The sequence below is a fragment of the Colletotrichum gloeosporioides genome (genome assembly GCF_011800055.1).
Source record: "Colletotrichum gloeosporioides strain Lc1 chromosome Unknown consensus_9, whole genome shotgun sequence".
NCBI classification, from domain to species: Eukaryota; Fungi; Ascomycota; class Sordariomycetes; order Glomerellales; family Glomerellaceae; genus Colletotrichum; species Colletotrichum gloeosporioides.
In genome coordinates this window covers 387,160-403,846 of record NW_025544654.1, presented here as the reverse complement: position 1 = coordinate 403,846, position 16,687 = coordinate 387,160, and the positions used below count along the sequence as shown (strand labels likewise).

Sequence of the window (16,687 nt, the reverse complement as noted above, 5' to 3'; positions counted from 1 at the left end):
TCTCTATGGTCACGACTACCGCCAAGACCACCAGGCAAGAAAACTGGAAGATGGCTTCAATAGGATCCCCCGCTATCTATTCCGCGTTTACGATGCCAACTCGCAGGGGGCTACATCAACGCACATGCTATGGTCAGCCCACGCAAAGGCAACTTCGAACTGGGACATGAACAACCTTCTTCTGAGAACTGACGACTCTGGACCCTCTGACCTCTACAATCATCTCGATTGGAAGAAGTTTCCCCACCACAGCACGCTGGTATCATGGACCAGCTCACTGCTCTTCGCAATCCAGCTGGGGCTTTACAAACACACCAAACACCCTCTGGCCGAAGACTTCGACGACTTGTCCAATATCTTCATACTCATGATTGACACCTCCAAGTTCCCTAAAGACACCTTCATCCAGGACGCGGTAGCCATGGAGTTCTTTCGGGATGAGCAAACCTGGAAGAAGGAACACGAGACCTTCTTCGAGATGAGGTTCAAAAAAGAGCAATGCGCCTTCTACTTTGGGGAATATCTTACCCAAGGGTTGTTGTCGGTCGAAGGAAAATGTAGCGAAACGTCCTTACAAAAGCTCGTTGATCTGGGCCTGTTCCAGTTCTGCCCATATTTTGAAGACAAGAAGCATTGGTGCAGCTTGGCGAGCCGGGTGGTCCAAATACGTCGGACCTCATTCGCCGCGTCAATGCCGCCGTGTTCCTATCAACTCAGCGAACAAGCGGCAGTGCGTAGAGCCGTCACCATAGGCCAGGCGTGCTTTGGTGATGTCTGGGCTCTCCCCTTCGCCTTAATGATACTGGCCTGCACGCCGATGAACTCATTGACGGATGGCTTTTTTGCCGCACTTGCGGGCATATTCTCTCGTAAGTCCACAAGACAAATTAAACTGCTGACACTTGTTGCGCTATAATATTGCCTCAGTTGGCTAATGTGTTGGGGTGTAACAGGTGAAGAGCTTGACGAAGCTTCCCCAGATAAGCTGAACATCGATGCTATTAATCTCATCGAATTAGGGGATTATCAGCGGTTCGCTAAGAAGTTGAGACGTTTCAGGCTCAAGGCAGAAAAGAAGAAAGCTGGAGCTTAGCATACTGAGGCCATTCTCTGCTGTCTAGAGACTCGATGACAGCGAGAGTGCCCTTCGTCACGGCTGTCTTCCCACCTGATATAGGATCTCACTGGGTCTCGGCCGGTAGGAAGCGAGTATTTTGTGTTGTTGCACATGGCTATTTTTCAAGCAATACATTAGGAAATACATTCCATCTTGCATCACATGGTCATAGAATTGCAGACTAACAGTTGATTTACTATGTACCAGAAGTGAGTGATCATCCACCTAAACAAAATCCAAAGTAAAAGAACAAAATCAGACAAAAGTCCCAAAACCCAAGACGCAACACCACCAAATGCAATGCAACAACCGACCCGCCATGCCTACATCACCACCGCGAAGCTTGAAAACCCCTCTCTAGGAGTATCCCATCAATTGGGCGCTTAGAAGCCGCCAAGGGGGTTGGGGTTAGGAACAACCTTGCCAACATGCTTCACAGGCGGAATCACCAGCGTCGCCTTGGCCGCGAGCTCCTTGTGCTTCGCCAGCGAGAAGTCCTGGTTGTCAAAGTTCTGGTTGACCACGCCGACCATGCCCGCGTTGCAGTGCGTCATCGCGGGCTGCGCGCAGTAGTACCAGATGGGCTTCTTGTCCTCGACGACAATCTGGAAAACGTCCGGGGCCTGGCCCTCAGCAGTAAAGAACTCGAAGCCCGGGAAGAAGCCGCTGCCGTCGGCGAGCGGCTGGCAGGGGTTGCCGAAGCTGGACTGCGCGACGGTGTGGTTGCGCGGGAGGAAGTGCCACTCGACGACGTCGCCGATCTCGGCCACGACGTTGTCCGGGTCGAAGCGCAGGCCGCCGAGGCCGGCGACGACGGAGTGGGTTACGCCGGTGAGGTGGGTGGTGCGGGTGGCCCTGGTGCTGCCGGTGGTGGTGGTGGGCGCGGCGGAGACGGCGGCGGCGGAGGCCAGGAGGACGGTGGTGAGGGTCTTGATGGAGAACATGTTTGTGGATTTGGTTTGGTTGATTTGAAGTTTTTGATAGAGACGTAAGGAAATAAGGAAATGAGATAGCAAAGATGAAAGGAAAAGTTGGAATATTGTATTGGATGTTGTGTTTGCAATGTGATGATGAGAGAAGAGAAGCTTCATCTCGCTTCTTGTTCACTTATATACAATATCTCAACTGTACTTGCTATGGTCATTTTTGCCAATATCCTAAGTGCTGTTGTACAGCCCTACGGAATGATCCTCTTCCACCGCATCACGTCCTTCCGGTACATAGTTGAGGAATCAGCCATGCGTCTCCAGCTTCGTGTCTATTAGCCTGTAGTTGTCAGCAGCACTTAATACCCGCAGTCCCCGAAAAGTGCCATTTACACAGTCGCACTGCCAAAACACCCAGCCGGATGGCCAATAATCCGGGGGAGACTCCTCGCACTAGTTCCTTCTCGACGCCATGTTCTCACTCAGACGAAAACGTCAACCGCTGTGATTGGTCGGTTGCCGCGCAAGACGCAGCTTTGGGAGAGAGAGTGCTGACCGCGTCTGACCAGATGAACGGCGCCGGCGTGTGGCGGAGCAGCTGTCAGTCGCTCCGCCACAGTAGCGCAGTAACAGAAGCGGAAGAATGTTGGTGGTGAGGATGGCAGGAGCAAGTCTAAATTTAATCCCCACCGTCCGCCACGGATGTTCAGACGTAGCGCGGGATCAACGTGGCATGTGCAACTTTGTTTCTTTTGGATCCATTCTTGGGACTTGGCCTATCGCCGTAAATGGTGCTCGAATGGAACTAGCCACATGACAAGAGTTCTGGCCTAGAAGTGTTTGATCACGTCTGAACAGAGAGCTTGAAACAAATAGAGGCCTCGGTGAAACTCCAATTCGATAACATATTCTAACACGTTGATGAACAATCATTCACTGAGTACTTTGGCTACCCGATAATAATATGTGGATTTCATTATGTCGTCAGTCCAGGTCTTGGCTCTCAGCCCTCAGTCTTCGACCGTAAGCCCTAGGCTGGAATGCCGGAAGGAATGGTATCCCCGGACTGCTATGGCCAAGGCTGGACAAATCTGCATCCTGTTGTGAACAGCTTGCGCTTCTGCGGATTTGCGACAATAGGATTACAGCAGAAGTCCCATCTCTCCCGGTAATCAAGGCAAACCCCTGTTCTGCTGCACCTTCCCGCTTGTAATAGGATCTGACAAAACGCAATTGGCTGTACGAAGATCTTCTTTTCTCTTCCGCGTGTGGTACTGAAGAGAGAACACCTCATCTGGACGAACGCGTTCAAAACCATGTTGGTTTCCCTCCACGGCCAGCAATCTCAGCGTGCTGCTGGCCCTTTGGGGTGGGAATCTGGCGACAATAATAGTCACGACAAGAATAGTCAGACTAAATAATAGTATTTGGGTCTCCTCGGAGTAGGCAGCAGAAGTCCTCTTGGGTACACATAGAGTCGGTGTCCGTAGGATGTGCCAAGTCCACCCAAGACGTAGCCACGACAATGGGCAGGCCTCGATTTCTCCAGTAACTTCTTGGCATGTGGCCAATGTTGCTCGTCTACCATGCGTTGCTGCCATCTATAATTATCCCATGTCCATGATGAAGCTGCTTCAGGCCCTCTAATTTCCGCGATAGGTCTGCTACTCATGAATCAGATTCATGGACCTCAAACGTCAATCATCATTGTCGTGGCTTTTGCAAGGTCATGTCCTGAATGTTGGCCTGTGTAGGTATGTTTTACGCTTTCAGATGATCTCCCATGGAACCTTTAACCGACCTCATGGCAGTACATACTCTACCGAGTATCAAAAATTGTCGAGTCGGCGGTCGTTATCATGGGATTCTGTAACAATGTGGTATAATATCCCAAGACACAGCGCGAAAGGCGGCATCCCCATTTTCACGCAGTACGAGCAACTTCGAACTAACATGACCAGTATCGTAACGGATAGTGCGATTGAGCGCAGGTGCCCTGTGTAGTAGTAGAGGTAGATCTTATTCTTCATATGTACGTAAATTGCAAAACCGGTGGTACATGAATCCCCAGCAAAAATTGATTCCCGTCCGACCCGACCTGACACCGTTCGCGCCGACAGTGATGCCGCCTCTCGTATTTGATTTCCAACATCGTGCTTAATCGCCTTAAAGTATATATCTATCCTACGCGTCTACGCGGCCGTCAGCTCGGCAATGCGCCTCTCAATCTCAGGCACCTGTCGCAACAACACCTCGAGGTCCTCTTTCTCGTCCTCGAGCTTCAGCCGCCTGTCGGCGTCGAGCTTGGTGAAGACGTAGTTGCCCTGTCCGTCGAACTGCAGGATGCGGGAGTGGTACTTCCACAGACTACGGCGATGGCTAACAGTCATGAGGGTGATGCCGAGGGCCTTGGCGTTATCGTACATGACCTTTTCGGTCTCGAGGGTGACGGAAGAGGTACATTCGTCAAGAATGGCGTAGCGAGGGCGGTGGTAGAAGAGACGGGCCATGGCGACCCGCTGTTGGAGACCTCCAGAAAGCACATCGCGCCACTCGGCCTCGGCATCCCAGCCCGAATCGTAGAGCTCGGGGAGATGCTCGAGGCCGAGAATGGAGAGAATGGACATGAGGTCGGCGTCGGTGACACCTTTGGCGCGCATTTGGCGGAGGGAGTCCGGGTAGGTGATCTGCTGGCGGAGGGAGCCGCGGGACAGGTAAGGGCGTTGGGGGATGTAGAAAATGTCGGAGAAAGGGGGCTTGTAGACGGTGCCGCCGTAGACAGGCCAGAGGCCGCCGAGAATGCGGAAGAGGGAAGACTTGCCGCAGCCGTTGGGGCCGAAGACGAGGAGATGGTCGCCTTGCTTGAGGGAGAAGGAGAGGGCTCTGACAAGGACGTCTCCGTTGGGAGAGATGATTGGGCTAGAGGAGTTAGTGATGAGAATCGGGGAAAGGGGCTGGATAACTTACACGTTGATGAACTCAATGTCCTTGCTCTCGACGACGGTGCCACGGCCCTTGAGGATGGCCTCATTGTCGTCGGTGCCGGAGCTCGAGACAAGCTTCTTCTCGAAGCGGCCGGCGCGGATGTCGTTCATGACTTCGAGTAGGGAGTCGACGCGGGAAGTGTAACCGGCCAACTCCATGATTTCGCGGTAGGAGAACATGATGCGGCCAAAGGCGTCTGACGCGGAGAGCAGCATGCGGCGGTTAGTGACGAAGCTCTCGGTACGGTCACCCATGTTCATGGAGATATGTCCGGGCATCTTGACGAAGACGGGAACGGAGCAGAGGAGCAGGCCGAGGGCACCCCAGAAGTACTTGATGACAAAGTCCTCCATGAAGCCGTGGTAGAAGCGGCGCCGCAGGATGTAGTTGACGTGCTTGATGAGGGTGAAGTAGCCCTTGTCGAGGGTGTCCTTTTCGGCCTCGTGGCCGTGATACAGGGCGACTTCCTCGGAGTGGTCGATAAGACGAGAGTGCTGGAAGCGGAACTCGCCCTCGAGGCGGGCTTCGTCGGCAACGTACTTGCCAAAGGGGGGCGTGAGGGCACGCATGACGTTGGCGGACAGCTGGACTAGGAGAGCCATTGAAACAACGCCTTCGCCACCAACGCTGCGGGAGAGGGAATGAGTGTAAATGGTCTGTAGGTCAGTCAGTACTGGGGATCAGAGTCGATAAAAGGACGCGGATGTCTCGTACCATATCCAGGATGGGCTTTGCCAGATTGCTGTACAACTCGGCCAAACTGTTGGAGAACTTCGCGACATCGACCGCGATGAGCTGGTCAGGGTTGTTTATCCTGTCGTCGAGTGCGGAGATGCCGTAAAAGGTCAATTTGGAGAGGTACTTGTCGTGAATGTGCTGTGTCAACCGTGTGCGGTACTTGAGCGACAGCTCTGCTTGGTGATAGGACAACTGCGTTCGTCAGTAGACTGCCTCCATCGCCGGGCATACAATCGGTGGCATACCATTGAGTTCGTAAACGTCGCCGGGATGGCGATCAACATCCACCACACGATGCGCATCAGGAACTCCCGCCCGTTACCCTTGACCAAACTCTTGACAATCGCACCGTCCATTGCCGCGACCTTCAGACTGATCAACGTCCTCACAACGAGGAAGAAGGAGTGGCTGATGAGCAGGCGGGCCTCCTTGCTCCTCCAGCCGGGTATGACAATCTTGAGCAGGCGCAGCAGCGAGCGGAAGAACTCGCGGTTCAGCTCGACCTTTCTGCGCTTCTTGGTCACGTCCTCGTCGGAGGGGGCGGCGAGGGTGGCGCGGGACTCGCGGGCGGCAGCGTCGCGGACGGAGGCGGCCTTTTGCTCGGAGATGGCATGGCGGATGCGGTTCGCGAGGGCGACGAAGAGGGTGATCCAGACGGCGCGGGAGATGCGCGTGCGGTTGGAGAGGTAGAGCTGGGTGAGCTGGGCGATGATGTTGCGGACGCTGCGGTCGCCGGAGGGCAGGAGGAGGGAGACTTTGGATTGCGCGGCCATGGCTGGGCGAGGGGGGCCCCCGGAATGGGGAGCTGGCGTTTGTGATCGTGGGAGGGAGGTCCGGAGAGGCGATTGTCGTGATTCGGATCGGGTGTTTTGGTCGCGGAGTGGTGGAGGGAGAGCGACGGCGAACGAACGGCGAACGGCGAACGGCTACTCGGCTACGTCACCGGTAGCGACTGGGGAATTGGAGAGGTCAGCGCATTCGGCGGTGATGTCGATTGAACGGCCCGTCGTCCAGGGTTATCGTGGATAGCAAATTCGGAGGTGTAGATTCGAGAGAAACGGGTTCGCTGTCAGCAGCAAAAGGAAGACGTTGTTGACAATGGCGTCCGAAGGAGCATGGCTGGTCACCTGGCTCTCTTCGGACGACGAGGCGCTGGCCGGTAGCAGCGTTGAAGGTAAGGTACCTAGCGACACTACAGACAGTGGCAGCAGGACCCGGTAGACTTCCAGGTTAGGTTCCCCCACGACTCGGTTCGGGTGTTTCCTTTGCGCGCGTCTTTGTCCAGCAGTGGAACTGGCTGGGGTTGGCTTCCTTCAATGGCTTCTCTGTCCCTCGGCCCCGGAGTTGCAGTGGACACCTTTGGTGCAGAAGGGGCCCGCTCCAGCAAAGCCGGCGTTGTGATTGGTGAACCCCGGAAAATGCTGCTGTGGCCCGTCCCCAACTTCCCATGTGAATCGGATGCCGGTTGCATGTGATTTGGTGCCTGGGGAAGAGGGAACTTGGCTTATGTCAGCGGCAGTCTTCTGTGGCTGGGCTATGTGGCGGTACAACTGGATTGCAGAGATCAGCCACACCGCGGGGCAAACACCTCCGATGCCTTTTTTTTTTTTCTTTCCTGGTTCCCCTCAACTGCGCAGCGCAAAGAGCAACTGGCTGACTCCATCACCAATTTCGAACAATACACACCCCTGCAATCCCGCACAGCCAAACAACACCGACACCATGGCCGACGACAACATTTCCATCTACGACGAGATCGAAATCGAGGACATGACCTTTGACGAGGACATGCAAATCTACCACTACCCCTGCCCGTGTGGCGACAAGTTCCAGATTGCGCTGGCCGACCTGCGCGACGACGAAGACATTGCCGTGTGCCCCAGCTGCAGCCTCATGATCCGCGTCATCTTTGACAAGGTAGGATTCCGCATCACGCGACAGCCGTGGGAGATGGGAAATTGTCAAAACTAACAGGAGCGCAGGACGACCTCCCGAAGGACCCCGAGGACGACCCTGAGCCGGCCCTTGAGGAGGCTTCCGCCCAGATCCCCGTTGCCGCCTAAGGTGTGAGCCGACCTGGCTCATTTTGTTCCGAAGGGTGCTGAACCGCTGGGTTATTCCGCCGGAAGCACAGGAAAGGGGGTTATATGAAGATACAGACCACACAGACGGTAGCCGGCGTCGTCTGCCCACGGCTGCGACATGCACCACCGCACGCCGTCCTCTGGGACAACGACGCACATTGAATGCCGCAAAAGGGAGACCGCCAGGCCAAATGACACCGGCACGCTCTCGTGCAGCCTCCGCAACCCCTGATCGGACGATACACTCGTTCGGTGGCACAAGGTCGGGGTGGAACGGCGCAGGTGGGTTACTCTCCGTACGCTGAGCCCGTTGTTGATTCGTGGGCGGGGAGATTACGCCGTAATGAGCTGGTCGCACCTGGGAAACACGCACTCGACCGCGGGCTGTGGAGGAACGACTGTCGCTGAAGTCTGATCAGGGGCCTTGGAGGGGTCGCAAGAGCGGTGCCCGGTGACGAGGACGCCTGGATAAAAATTGGAGCTAGACTTGGGCAGATACACTCTGCGTCGAACGGGATTTCGTCGATTGGTATGGGTTTTGGCATTTACTGGGCGGCGTAGATCCGGTGTGATGCCAGGATTGGCAGCCAGGAAGCCTTTAGGGATGCATCAGGAGAAGCCCAAAGCCATGCAAAATTGTCATCGCATCAACACCAAGCTCGAGAAACATGGGAGTCTCAAAAGTCCTTTGAACAGGTATTCTATTAATTACCACAATTAACCCCAAACCCCTCATTCATTAATCCTCATCAAACCGCTCCCCTTCATAATATTCATATGCAAGAAGTGATTAAAAGTTCCAACGCCGTGTGTCCCGTCCCTCAAAAATTCATCATACACATTTTTGCGCTCGTCATTAAAAGCGTGAAACCCGTGAAAACCCATTATGCAAGTTGCTTTGCGTTTACAGCAAGAAGAGACCGGCGACGCCAAAGGCGAGGAGGCCGGCGGCGGAGCCCTTGAGCGCGACCTTGTCGGCGGCGGCGGTGGGGACCGTGACGGGGCCGGAGGTGGTCGCGTTGGGGGCGGAGGTGTAGTAGGTCTGGGTGGCGGTGGAGGTGGCAAGGGTGGCTGTTAGTTGTTAGTCTTCCGTTTCCCACTTCGAGACACCAGGAAAAGAAGAAAACTCACTGTTGATGGGGGCGGTGAAGGTAGGCAGCGTCACGACGGGGTCGGAGACGGACGAGAGCGAGGGGAAGGGGACGGGGGGCACGGCGATGGTGGTGGTGGTGACGCCGCTCTCGACGGTGGAGGTGCCGACGGAGACGGTGACGGTGGTGCTCGGCTCCGGGGTGGCGTCGGCGGCGGAGGAGGAGGCGCCCGGGGTGACGGTCAGGGTCGTCTCGGGGACGGTGGCGGTGACGGTCACGGAGGGGGTGGGCTCCGGGAAGACGGGGAGGGTGATTGTGGTGGTGACGCCGTTGGTAAGGACGATGGAGGTGATGTCCTGAGCGGCGGCCAGGGTGGCGGCGGCGGCGGCGAGGATGGAGGCGGAGCGCATTTTGGCTGGTTTGTTGTTTTGGGGGTTTGGTGGGAGTGTGGGTGTGGTGAGGTGAGGCGGAGAGGAAGCGACTGATGGGCTTGTGAAGAGCGAGGTTGTTGATGTTGTTGCTGTTGGGGATGAGGCACAAGAGAGGATGGAATGATCACGAAGGGATGGGGATGGATATATACTGGCGGGATTCACACAAACACCAAGACTTTCAGATGGTGTGACGAGCGAGAGCAGAGAAAGAGTAGAGGCCACCCCCCGTACGACGACTACGTATGTTTGCGCATTGTGCGAGTCGGTGACAGCAGCGATGCCAAGAATGGCGATTTCTGCGTGTTTCCCCCCTCCCACCTCTCCTCCCCAGGCGCACGACATCATCTTTGGGACTGCCAGGGTGGGACTCTGCCAGCTGGGTGGTGTTTGGTTGGTCGCAGCAAGGCGAACAGGTATCCGGCCGGTACATACATCATGGGTATCCGTAAAGAGAAGGGTTGGGCTCTGTCTTCCAGGTGTGGGGGGAGGGGGGCAGCCGTTTCCCGTGCATGCAGGAAGCAGGTTGTCTTTCCAACGGTCGATTCGACGACGGGCAAAGCAAGACTCGGTGATGTCTACCGCCTGGGTTCCTGGTTCTGGACCACGGGTTGCAAGGCCGGCGACCTCCCCCCCCCTGGCTCCGACGAACCAGGAACCCTGTTTTGCCTTGAGCCCGCCTTACCATAACCCCCCCTGCTGGCCGACCCGGTGGGCTACCTACGTCGAAAGTTTGCACAACGTTGAAGAGGTCGACGCGAGATGGCTGGGATGTGAAGTGGTCGTCGTGATGGAGGGGGATTTACCCGATGGCTGGGGATGGGGGGATGGGGGGATGGGGGGATGGGGATTGCTTCAAACTTGCACCCAGCGAACAGGAACCGCAGAACCCAAGTTCGGTATGAACAAAATCGAGAAGTGATGGACGCCCACCACCTCTTTTTTTGCGCTTCTCCCGTCCGAACGTTTCATGTAGCTGCCATCTCATCTCATTGGCAGAACCCGATGCACATCAGCTTAATTCTGGTGACAGAGTTCTGACGAACACCGAGAAACTCTGCCACTGAAGCCAGGAAGCCCAGCCCGGACGGAGGCATGGGGATGAACCTCATCTCAAGCGAATCAGCAGATCGAGGTAGTGACGCCTGCCAACACTCTCGCACCCTGCCGAAATCCCGTCCGCGCACCAAAACCCTCGAAGCATTCAGCATTCATCTCGTCATCTCGGGTCCAGGGTAGATTGAGGGGTTTGTGTGTGACACGGCAAATCATGAATGAGCAAACGAACGGAAAATCCCCTCCCTCGCAGAAACCCAGATTGCTTGTTTCCTTTGCTGCTAAGATTCGATGGTCGCGCCGCGCAACCGAGCAGGCACTGCGCTCCGGACACCAGAAAAAAGTTGGCGATACCCGATGTCGTGCTCTGTTGCGTCATACCCGGACGAGAAGACCTGCCAGCACAAGTGTACCGGCAGTGTAAACAGCGAAAGACAACACCCTGCCAGGATCGAAAGGCCTTGGAGGGCGGCTGCATCGGCTCTCAGCCCGTGACCTGACTGGCCCATCCCCTCAGCCCAATGCCATGGCATTTCCCTTTCTCTCTCCCACAGACACCTCACCTTCTTCCCATGCATCACATCATGCCCGAATCGACTTCACAGGTTCCTGGGACCTGACCCTGACTGGCCACGAGCGAGGTGACGGAAACAAAAAGAGGGTGGCAGGGACAGGGGCGCCGTGTCCCGCCCATCGTTTGCAAGGATCCCAACCAGGTTTTCCTGCTCTGCCTGTCTACACTACCATTCCCGTCACCGTCACCGCCAGCAGCACCCCAGCCACGCTTCAACTACTCCATCCAATGAGACCGCGAGAACGACACACCAGCCACCTCTTCATCCTGACGTCTCCGTACAACAGCTGCACAACCCCGGTCTGCAAGCCACATCATTTTTCCAGACAACCCCACGAATGAAAGCCGCAGACACCGCTGGACATCGTCGTCGTCACGTCAGGCCCGTTTGGCAGGCCTGGCAAGGCGAGCTAGCCCATGCGGTGACGGTGACGGGGCCGGCTGTCAGCTTCACGGAGGGGAGGGAAAAATAAGGACGCACTGCATTCCCTGATTTTGGCATCTGCGCCTTGCTCTCAGGCCGCGATGCCGATGCAGCGGGAGCTTGTCTAGCAGGTTCCCTCCGTGGGCCAGGCCTTGCTCGCTAGTGCCCTCTCTCGCAAGGAACCGAGACCGCCTGGTGACCCATGTCCGGCTCAGCTCAGGTCGATGAATTTTGTCGTCTTCTTGTATCCTTAGAGTTGAGCGAGTGAATGCAATTAGGATAGAACAATCCAGAGACAGAAACGCTGTGCAAAGAGCAGGCCTTCTAGAAAGCCATCGGAAACATTGGCCCAAACAGCACCAAGTCCGCATCTAAACACATCACATCAGAAGACGCATTGCAAAAACAACAACAATATAACGACAAAGCATATGGACATTGATATCTAACTCGTCTTGTATCTTCTTTTTTGGTCCTTTCATCCTCGGCATCCACACATTCTAACCCCCGTTTATGACGACTCCACATTCGCAAACAAAAAGTTGGGCGCGCCGGGAACCGCTCCCTCGGCGTTGGGCGGCAGGTTCTCCACCGTCGCCCCGGAAATCAGATCCGTGCCCTTCTTGCTGCCCTCCTCGACCGCCACGATCGACACCTCGACAAGGTTCGCGCTGCGCTTCAGGCCGTCCACCATGTCCACTAGCACGGCCTTCTCGTCGAACGCGAGCTTGCGCTCGAGCACCGCGTTGGCCGGCTCGCCCGCTTGCAGACGCCTCTTGAGGCCCTGCACGAACGGCATCGCCTTCTTCATCTCGCCCATCTTGGCAATCTTGCCGTTGAGCGCCTTGTCGTCCACCGAGTTCGTCGCGGGGTTCCACATCTCCTTGAGCAGGTCGATGTAGGCCTGCTGCCACTGCGGGAAGCTCTCGCTCATGAAGACGGTGAGCTTCTTGGGCTTCTTGGGGTCGAACGACGTCTCCTTGCCCTTGGCCTTCTTCTTCAGCTGCAGGGACTCGGCAGAGTTGACGTTGGACGCCGTGACGGAGATGTACTTGCGCGCCGCGGTGAGGGCGGCGTCCGTCTCGGGGATCTCGGGGAAGGTCGCCTGCTGGATCGACGTCGGCTTGCCGAGGATCTCGACCCACACGGACTCGGCCCAGTGGGGCGCGACGACGGCGATGAGCAGACACTGGAGCTCGATGAAGCGGATGACCAGGTCATGGTGCATCTTGATCAACGAGCAGCTCTCACGGTAGAAAGACAGGGCGTTGTTGAAGCTGTGTAGTGTGTTAGCTTGCTTCGTATGTTATTGACGTGAAACTTACTCGTAGAAGGAGGCCTTGAGGGCCAGCTTGTACGAAGTGTCGGTGTACTGCTGGATGGCCTCCTTGGCAATAACGTTCATCTCGTTGTTGAACACCTTGTCGAAGAAGTTGAACTCGCCAGTGCGGAGCTCACTCTTGTTCTTGACGACATCGTCGCACCACTCTCTCAGGGTGTAGAGACGGAGAATGGCCTGGTTGGCAACGTCCTCCTCGAAGTTGCTGTCACCGTTGGTGTCACCGGCGTCGGCAAGACCGATACGAGCAGCGTCGGCACCGAACTTGCGGGCGACATCCTGCATGGTAAGGAAGTTGCCGGTAGACTTGCTCATCTTCTCACCGTTCAGCATCAGGTGGCCGTTGGTACGGATACCTCTGGGCCAGTACTCGGGGGTGAAGATGGCGAGATGGATGTACAGGAAGAAGGTCAAGTGGTTGCCAATCAGGTCCTTTCCGGAAGAACGGAGGTCGAGGGGGTAGAAGTACTCGAATGAGCGGCGCATGCTCTCGAGGGTGTCCTTGGAGATCTTACACTCGGAAAGGAGCTTGTCGTCGAGCTCGCGGCGACAGAAGACGTAATCCCAGACCTCGTCAATCATCTGCTCAGCGGAGATGTCACCAGTGCCCTTCTCTCTGCCAAAGATGTCCTTGTGCAGGTAGGGGGCAATAGTGTAGTAGGCCATGTAGATGGTACTGTCACTCAGAGACTCAACAAGGAACTGAGGATCCCAAGGCAGCTTGGAGCCGAGACCGTAAGATCTCGCGCACGCCCACTGGTTCAGCCAGTTGAGGACACCCTGGAAGGCGTTCTTGGTCTCGTGGCTGAAAGTGTTGAGACCCTTGCCGTCAGTGTTCTCGACCCAGTCCAGAGCAGTCTTCTTCCAGGACTCCTCTCCGTAGTCAAGGTACCACTGGTCCATCAGGGAAACAATACAGTCGTCGGCAGAGCGACTCACGACCTTGCGCTCGGGCTCGGAGTAGGCAAAGGCCAGACCCTGGTCGATGAGGGACTGGCGGACCTTGGGCTTGGCAGCCTCGACGGACTCGCCCTTGAACTCGCCAATCTTCATCTTACCCTTGTAGTAGCCCTCAGAGTACGCCGTCTCCTTGGCCTTGTCGAGCTGAACAGTGTCCTTGGGGGAAGCGATCTTGAGCTGCTCGACGAGAGTCTTGGCGATCATGTCACCAGAGGGGGTGTCAATGATGGGAATGATCTCGAGCTCGGCCCACTCCTGCTCAATGCCGTAGTAGGCAGCCTTCTTGCGAAGGTCCATTGTCATGACCCAATCGGCGGGAGAGTCTGAGGGAACGGAGGTGACGACACCAGTACCCTTGGTGGGCAGGATGGAGTCCATGGGAAGGACGCGGACACCGGCCTCGTGGATGGAGAACGGAGCGTGGACACGGGTGCCGATCATGGCGGATCCGTCGATATCGGCCGTCTGGTCGACGACGCCCTCCTGGAGGAAGAGGCCCTGGTAGGCCATGTTGCGGGCAGCACGCAGAGTCATAACGTAGTAGTCCTTCTCAGAGGCCTTGAAGACACCGTAGGTGATCTTGGGGGAAACAAAGACGGCGTTCTGGCCGTACATGGTCTCGGGACGCAGAGTAGCGGGGATGAGGAAGACGTTGGCGTCGGCGGGCAGCTTGGACTTCAGGGCCTCCGCGGCCTTGGGAGCCCACTCGAGGACCTTCATCTTGAGGCCAGTGTACTCTTGAGGACCGACACCCTCACCCTCGGCACGGTCGTGGTCCATGCAGGGCTGGCCATCCTTGATGGAGTAAATGGTGTATCTCTTGCCGAACTTGATCTTGTTGAGCTCCTTGAGGCGGATCATCTGCCAGCGGACAAAAGCGTCGAAGTAGGGGTTGGCTTCGGTGGTGATGAACGATCTGCGCCAATCTGTGGCTGTTAGTCATGCATCAAGACTTAGACAACATCAGAACGAACCAATTCTGAAACCCAGGCTGGTAAGATCCTCCTGGGCAAGAGGAGGGAAGAAGGTCAACCAGTAGGAAGCATCGGCGAATAGGTGAATCTCTTGCCTGGGGATGCCCATGGCCTCCATGATCTGGAACTGGTACTTGGCCTTGACTGTCTTGGCATTCGCCTTGCTCTTCTTGGTAGAGAACTTGGTGATGTCCTCGCGCGTCGCCTTGGCGTCAGCGGGCTTGTCGTCGACGAGGACCTCCTCCTCCTCCTTGTATCCCTCAAAGTCGCGGCCGAACCACTCGACCTCGTTCTTCAGCTTATCGGCAACGGCCTTGATGGGCATGCCAGTCGCGTGCCATCCCATGGGGAACAGGGCGCGCTTTCCTTGCATTCGGGCGACCTATATATTCACTCAGCTTTCATCCCGTAAATCGTCAATACTTTGGGGCGTCTCTTACACCGGCGCTGAACTCGACCTTGGACACGGAGAACAAGTGACCGGCGTGAAGACGGCCGTTCATGTAGGGGAAGGCCATGCATCCCATCCTATATCCTCGTCAACACCAATTCCTCACGACACATATCTATCTCGATGCGCCATACCACTTGGGCTGTTGCTTGCGCAGCTCCTCGGCGGAGACGGAGTGCAGGGGCACCTCCTTGGTGGAGGGGGCATCGACCTCGAAGATCTTCTCCTCAGCCCACTTCTGCTGGTACTTCTTCTCGAGGGAGATGAGGAAGTCGCGCTTCTCGGTTCCCTTGAGCTCCTTGGTCTTGGAGACCTGGAGGGCCTCGAGGGCCTTGGCTGCTTCGTTCGCCATGTTTGCGGTTGACGAATGGAGTCGTGAGAGAGGGGGACACAGGGACGAACCCGGTCGATCCAATCGCTTGTTTTAAGGGCCGAGTGTGACTCTGCTCGTCGGGACGGAGGGAGTCACTCTCGTTGCGGCGTAGGTCTGTTCGGAACGGGGGGTTGCTGTTCGATCGCAGGATCTTGAGTCACAACCGGCCACACACAGATTTCGTCGCAGCTCCGATGTTTTTTTCGAGGCTGAGTGTGCCCCGCGATTCGACTTTGGAGGGGGTCTCGCTGCTTGCTGGCGCCGGTGCGGTAATGGCGGGGTACCATCGGGCCACTGGTCACTGGCCAGTCACTGTTGGAGCGCTGTCTCGTTTCAACGGTCCCCTCAAGAGTAAAAGGTACGTACCGCCACCCCCGACGGTCGGGAGTCACTGTAGATGTGGCTAGTGACAGCCTCAAAGTGTGGCACATGTGGCTTGATCTATCGCAGAGCTTCCCCAATTGCAGATCCAGCCGCCGCACCACCGAGATCTCCTAGTCTTTCAGACCCCCGGATGCGCAACTTCAGCCATTGAGCCGCTTTCGCCTTCGATTCCCCGGGAAAGGACATTGAATATGCTTCCCACGTTACTGCGGCGCGCCGCTGAATCGGCCGGCCGCAAGTTCGACGTCTTCACCAACCCGTACCGCGCAAAAAAAGTCTGGCCTCCCGACTTCACGGGCCTCTCGCCTCAAGCACAGCTCCGGTTCGAGAAGAAGTACAAGCGCCGTCTAGCATTAGTGTATGCGCGGCCGAGATGGGATAAGGCTATCAAGCTGATTCAGCTGGTGACCGTCACAGGTTCGTGCAGAGCATGCGAGGCGTTCCCGACCTTTGTGTCTGACAAGCAGCAGGTTTCCTGGGCTGGACATTCTTGTTCTCCGAGTTCGAGTTCTGGGGCAAGCAGTACCGCCCTTCCGAGGAGGTGGGCTATTCCCTGCACTGGTCATCCAGGCCATGCTAACCTGCCATAGATCCGGAAGCACTTCCGCAACCTGTTCGGCACCATCGACGCCGAAAAACGATACGAGCGTCGCAGAGACGCACCCGAACCCGGGTCCGCCGAGTCCCCCAAATAAGGCACATGTCTAGGTCGCATGCATCGGAAGGAGTTCACGGCGTTTTGAATACCCGGCACGCAAAGGGCCCATGTACAACATCATC

At 56.4% G+C, this 16,687-nt stretch overlaps 6 protein-coding genes across 6 annotated transcripts; 2 read left to right on the top strand and 4 right to left on the bottom strand.

Moving 5' to 3' along the window:
* Window positions 1-1,500: 1,500 nt before the first annotated feature.
* GCG54_00003088 (putative GPI-anchored cupredoxin) lies at window positions 1,501-2,061 on the bottom strand (the record flags this gene model as incomplete). The annotated part of the gene is made up of 1 exon (XM_045403166.1): window positions 1,501-2,061. The coding sequence occupies one exon, from the start codon at window positions 2,059-2,061 to the stop codon at window positions 1,501-1,503; it is 561 nt and encodes a 186-aa protein (XP_045270069.1).
* A 2,174-nt stretch (window positions 2,062-4,235) lies between these two features.
* GCG54_00003087 (ATP-binding cassette sub-family D member 1) lies at window positions 4,236-6,539 on the bottom strand (the record flags this gene model as incomplete). Its single annotated transcript, XM_045403165.1, has 4 exons — window positions 4,236-4,962; window positions 5,011-5,684; window positions 5,743-5,958; window positions 6,012-6,539. 4 exons carry the CDS (start codon window positions 6,537-6,539, stop codon window positions 4,236-4,238), a joined length of 2,145 nt encoding a protein of 714 aa, XP_045270068.1.
* An 820-nt stretch (window positions 6,540-7,359) lies between these two features.
* GCG54_00003086 (Diphthamide biosynthesis protein 3) lies at window positions 7,360-7,829 on the top strand (the record flags this gene model as incomplete). Its single annotated transcript, XM_045403164.1, has 2 exons — window positions 7,360-7,683; window positions 7,749-7,829. 2 exons carry the CDS (start codon window positions 7,360-7,362, stop codon window positions 7,827-7,829), a joined length of 405 nt encoding a protein of 134 aa, XP_045270067.1.
* A 925-nt stretch (window positions 7,830-8,754) lies between these two features.
* GCG54_00003085 (uncharacterized protein) lies at window positions 8,755-9,351 on the bottom strand (the record flags this gene model as incomplete). The annotated part of the gene is made up of 2 exons (XM_045403163.1): window positions 8,755-8,921; window positions 8,982-9,351. The coding sequence occupies 2 exons, from the start codon at window positions 9,349-9,351 to the stop codon at window positions 8,755-8,757; spliced, it is 537 nt and encodes a 178-aa protein (XP_045270066.1).
* A 2,586-nt stretch (window positions 9,352-11,937) lies between these two features.
* GCG54_00003084 (Leucine--tRNA ligase cytoplasmic) lies at window positions 11,938-15,502 on the bottom strand (the record flags this gene model as incomplete). The annotated part of the gene is made up of 5 exons (XM_045403162.1): window positions 11,938-12,703; window positions 12,752-14,651; window positions 14,700-15,081; window positions 15,140-15,227; window positions 15,285-15,502. 5 exons carry the CDS (start codon window positions 15,500-15,502, stop codon window positions 11,938-11,940), a joined length of 3,354 nt encoding a protein of 1,117 aa, XP_045270065.1.
* A 596-nt stretch (window positions 15,503-16,098) lies between these two features.
* On the top strand, window positions 16,099-16,602 carry GCG54_00003083 (uncharacterized protein; the record flags this gene model as incomplete). Its single annotated transcript, XM_045403161.1, has 3 exons — window positions 16,099-16,324; window positions 16,378-16,448; window positions 16,498-16,602. 3 exons carry the CDS (start codon window positions 16,099-16,101, stop codon window positions 16,600-16,602), a joined length of 402 nt encoding a protein of 133 aa, XP_045270064.1.
* Window positions 16,603-16,687: the final 85 nt, after the last annotated feature.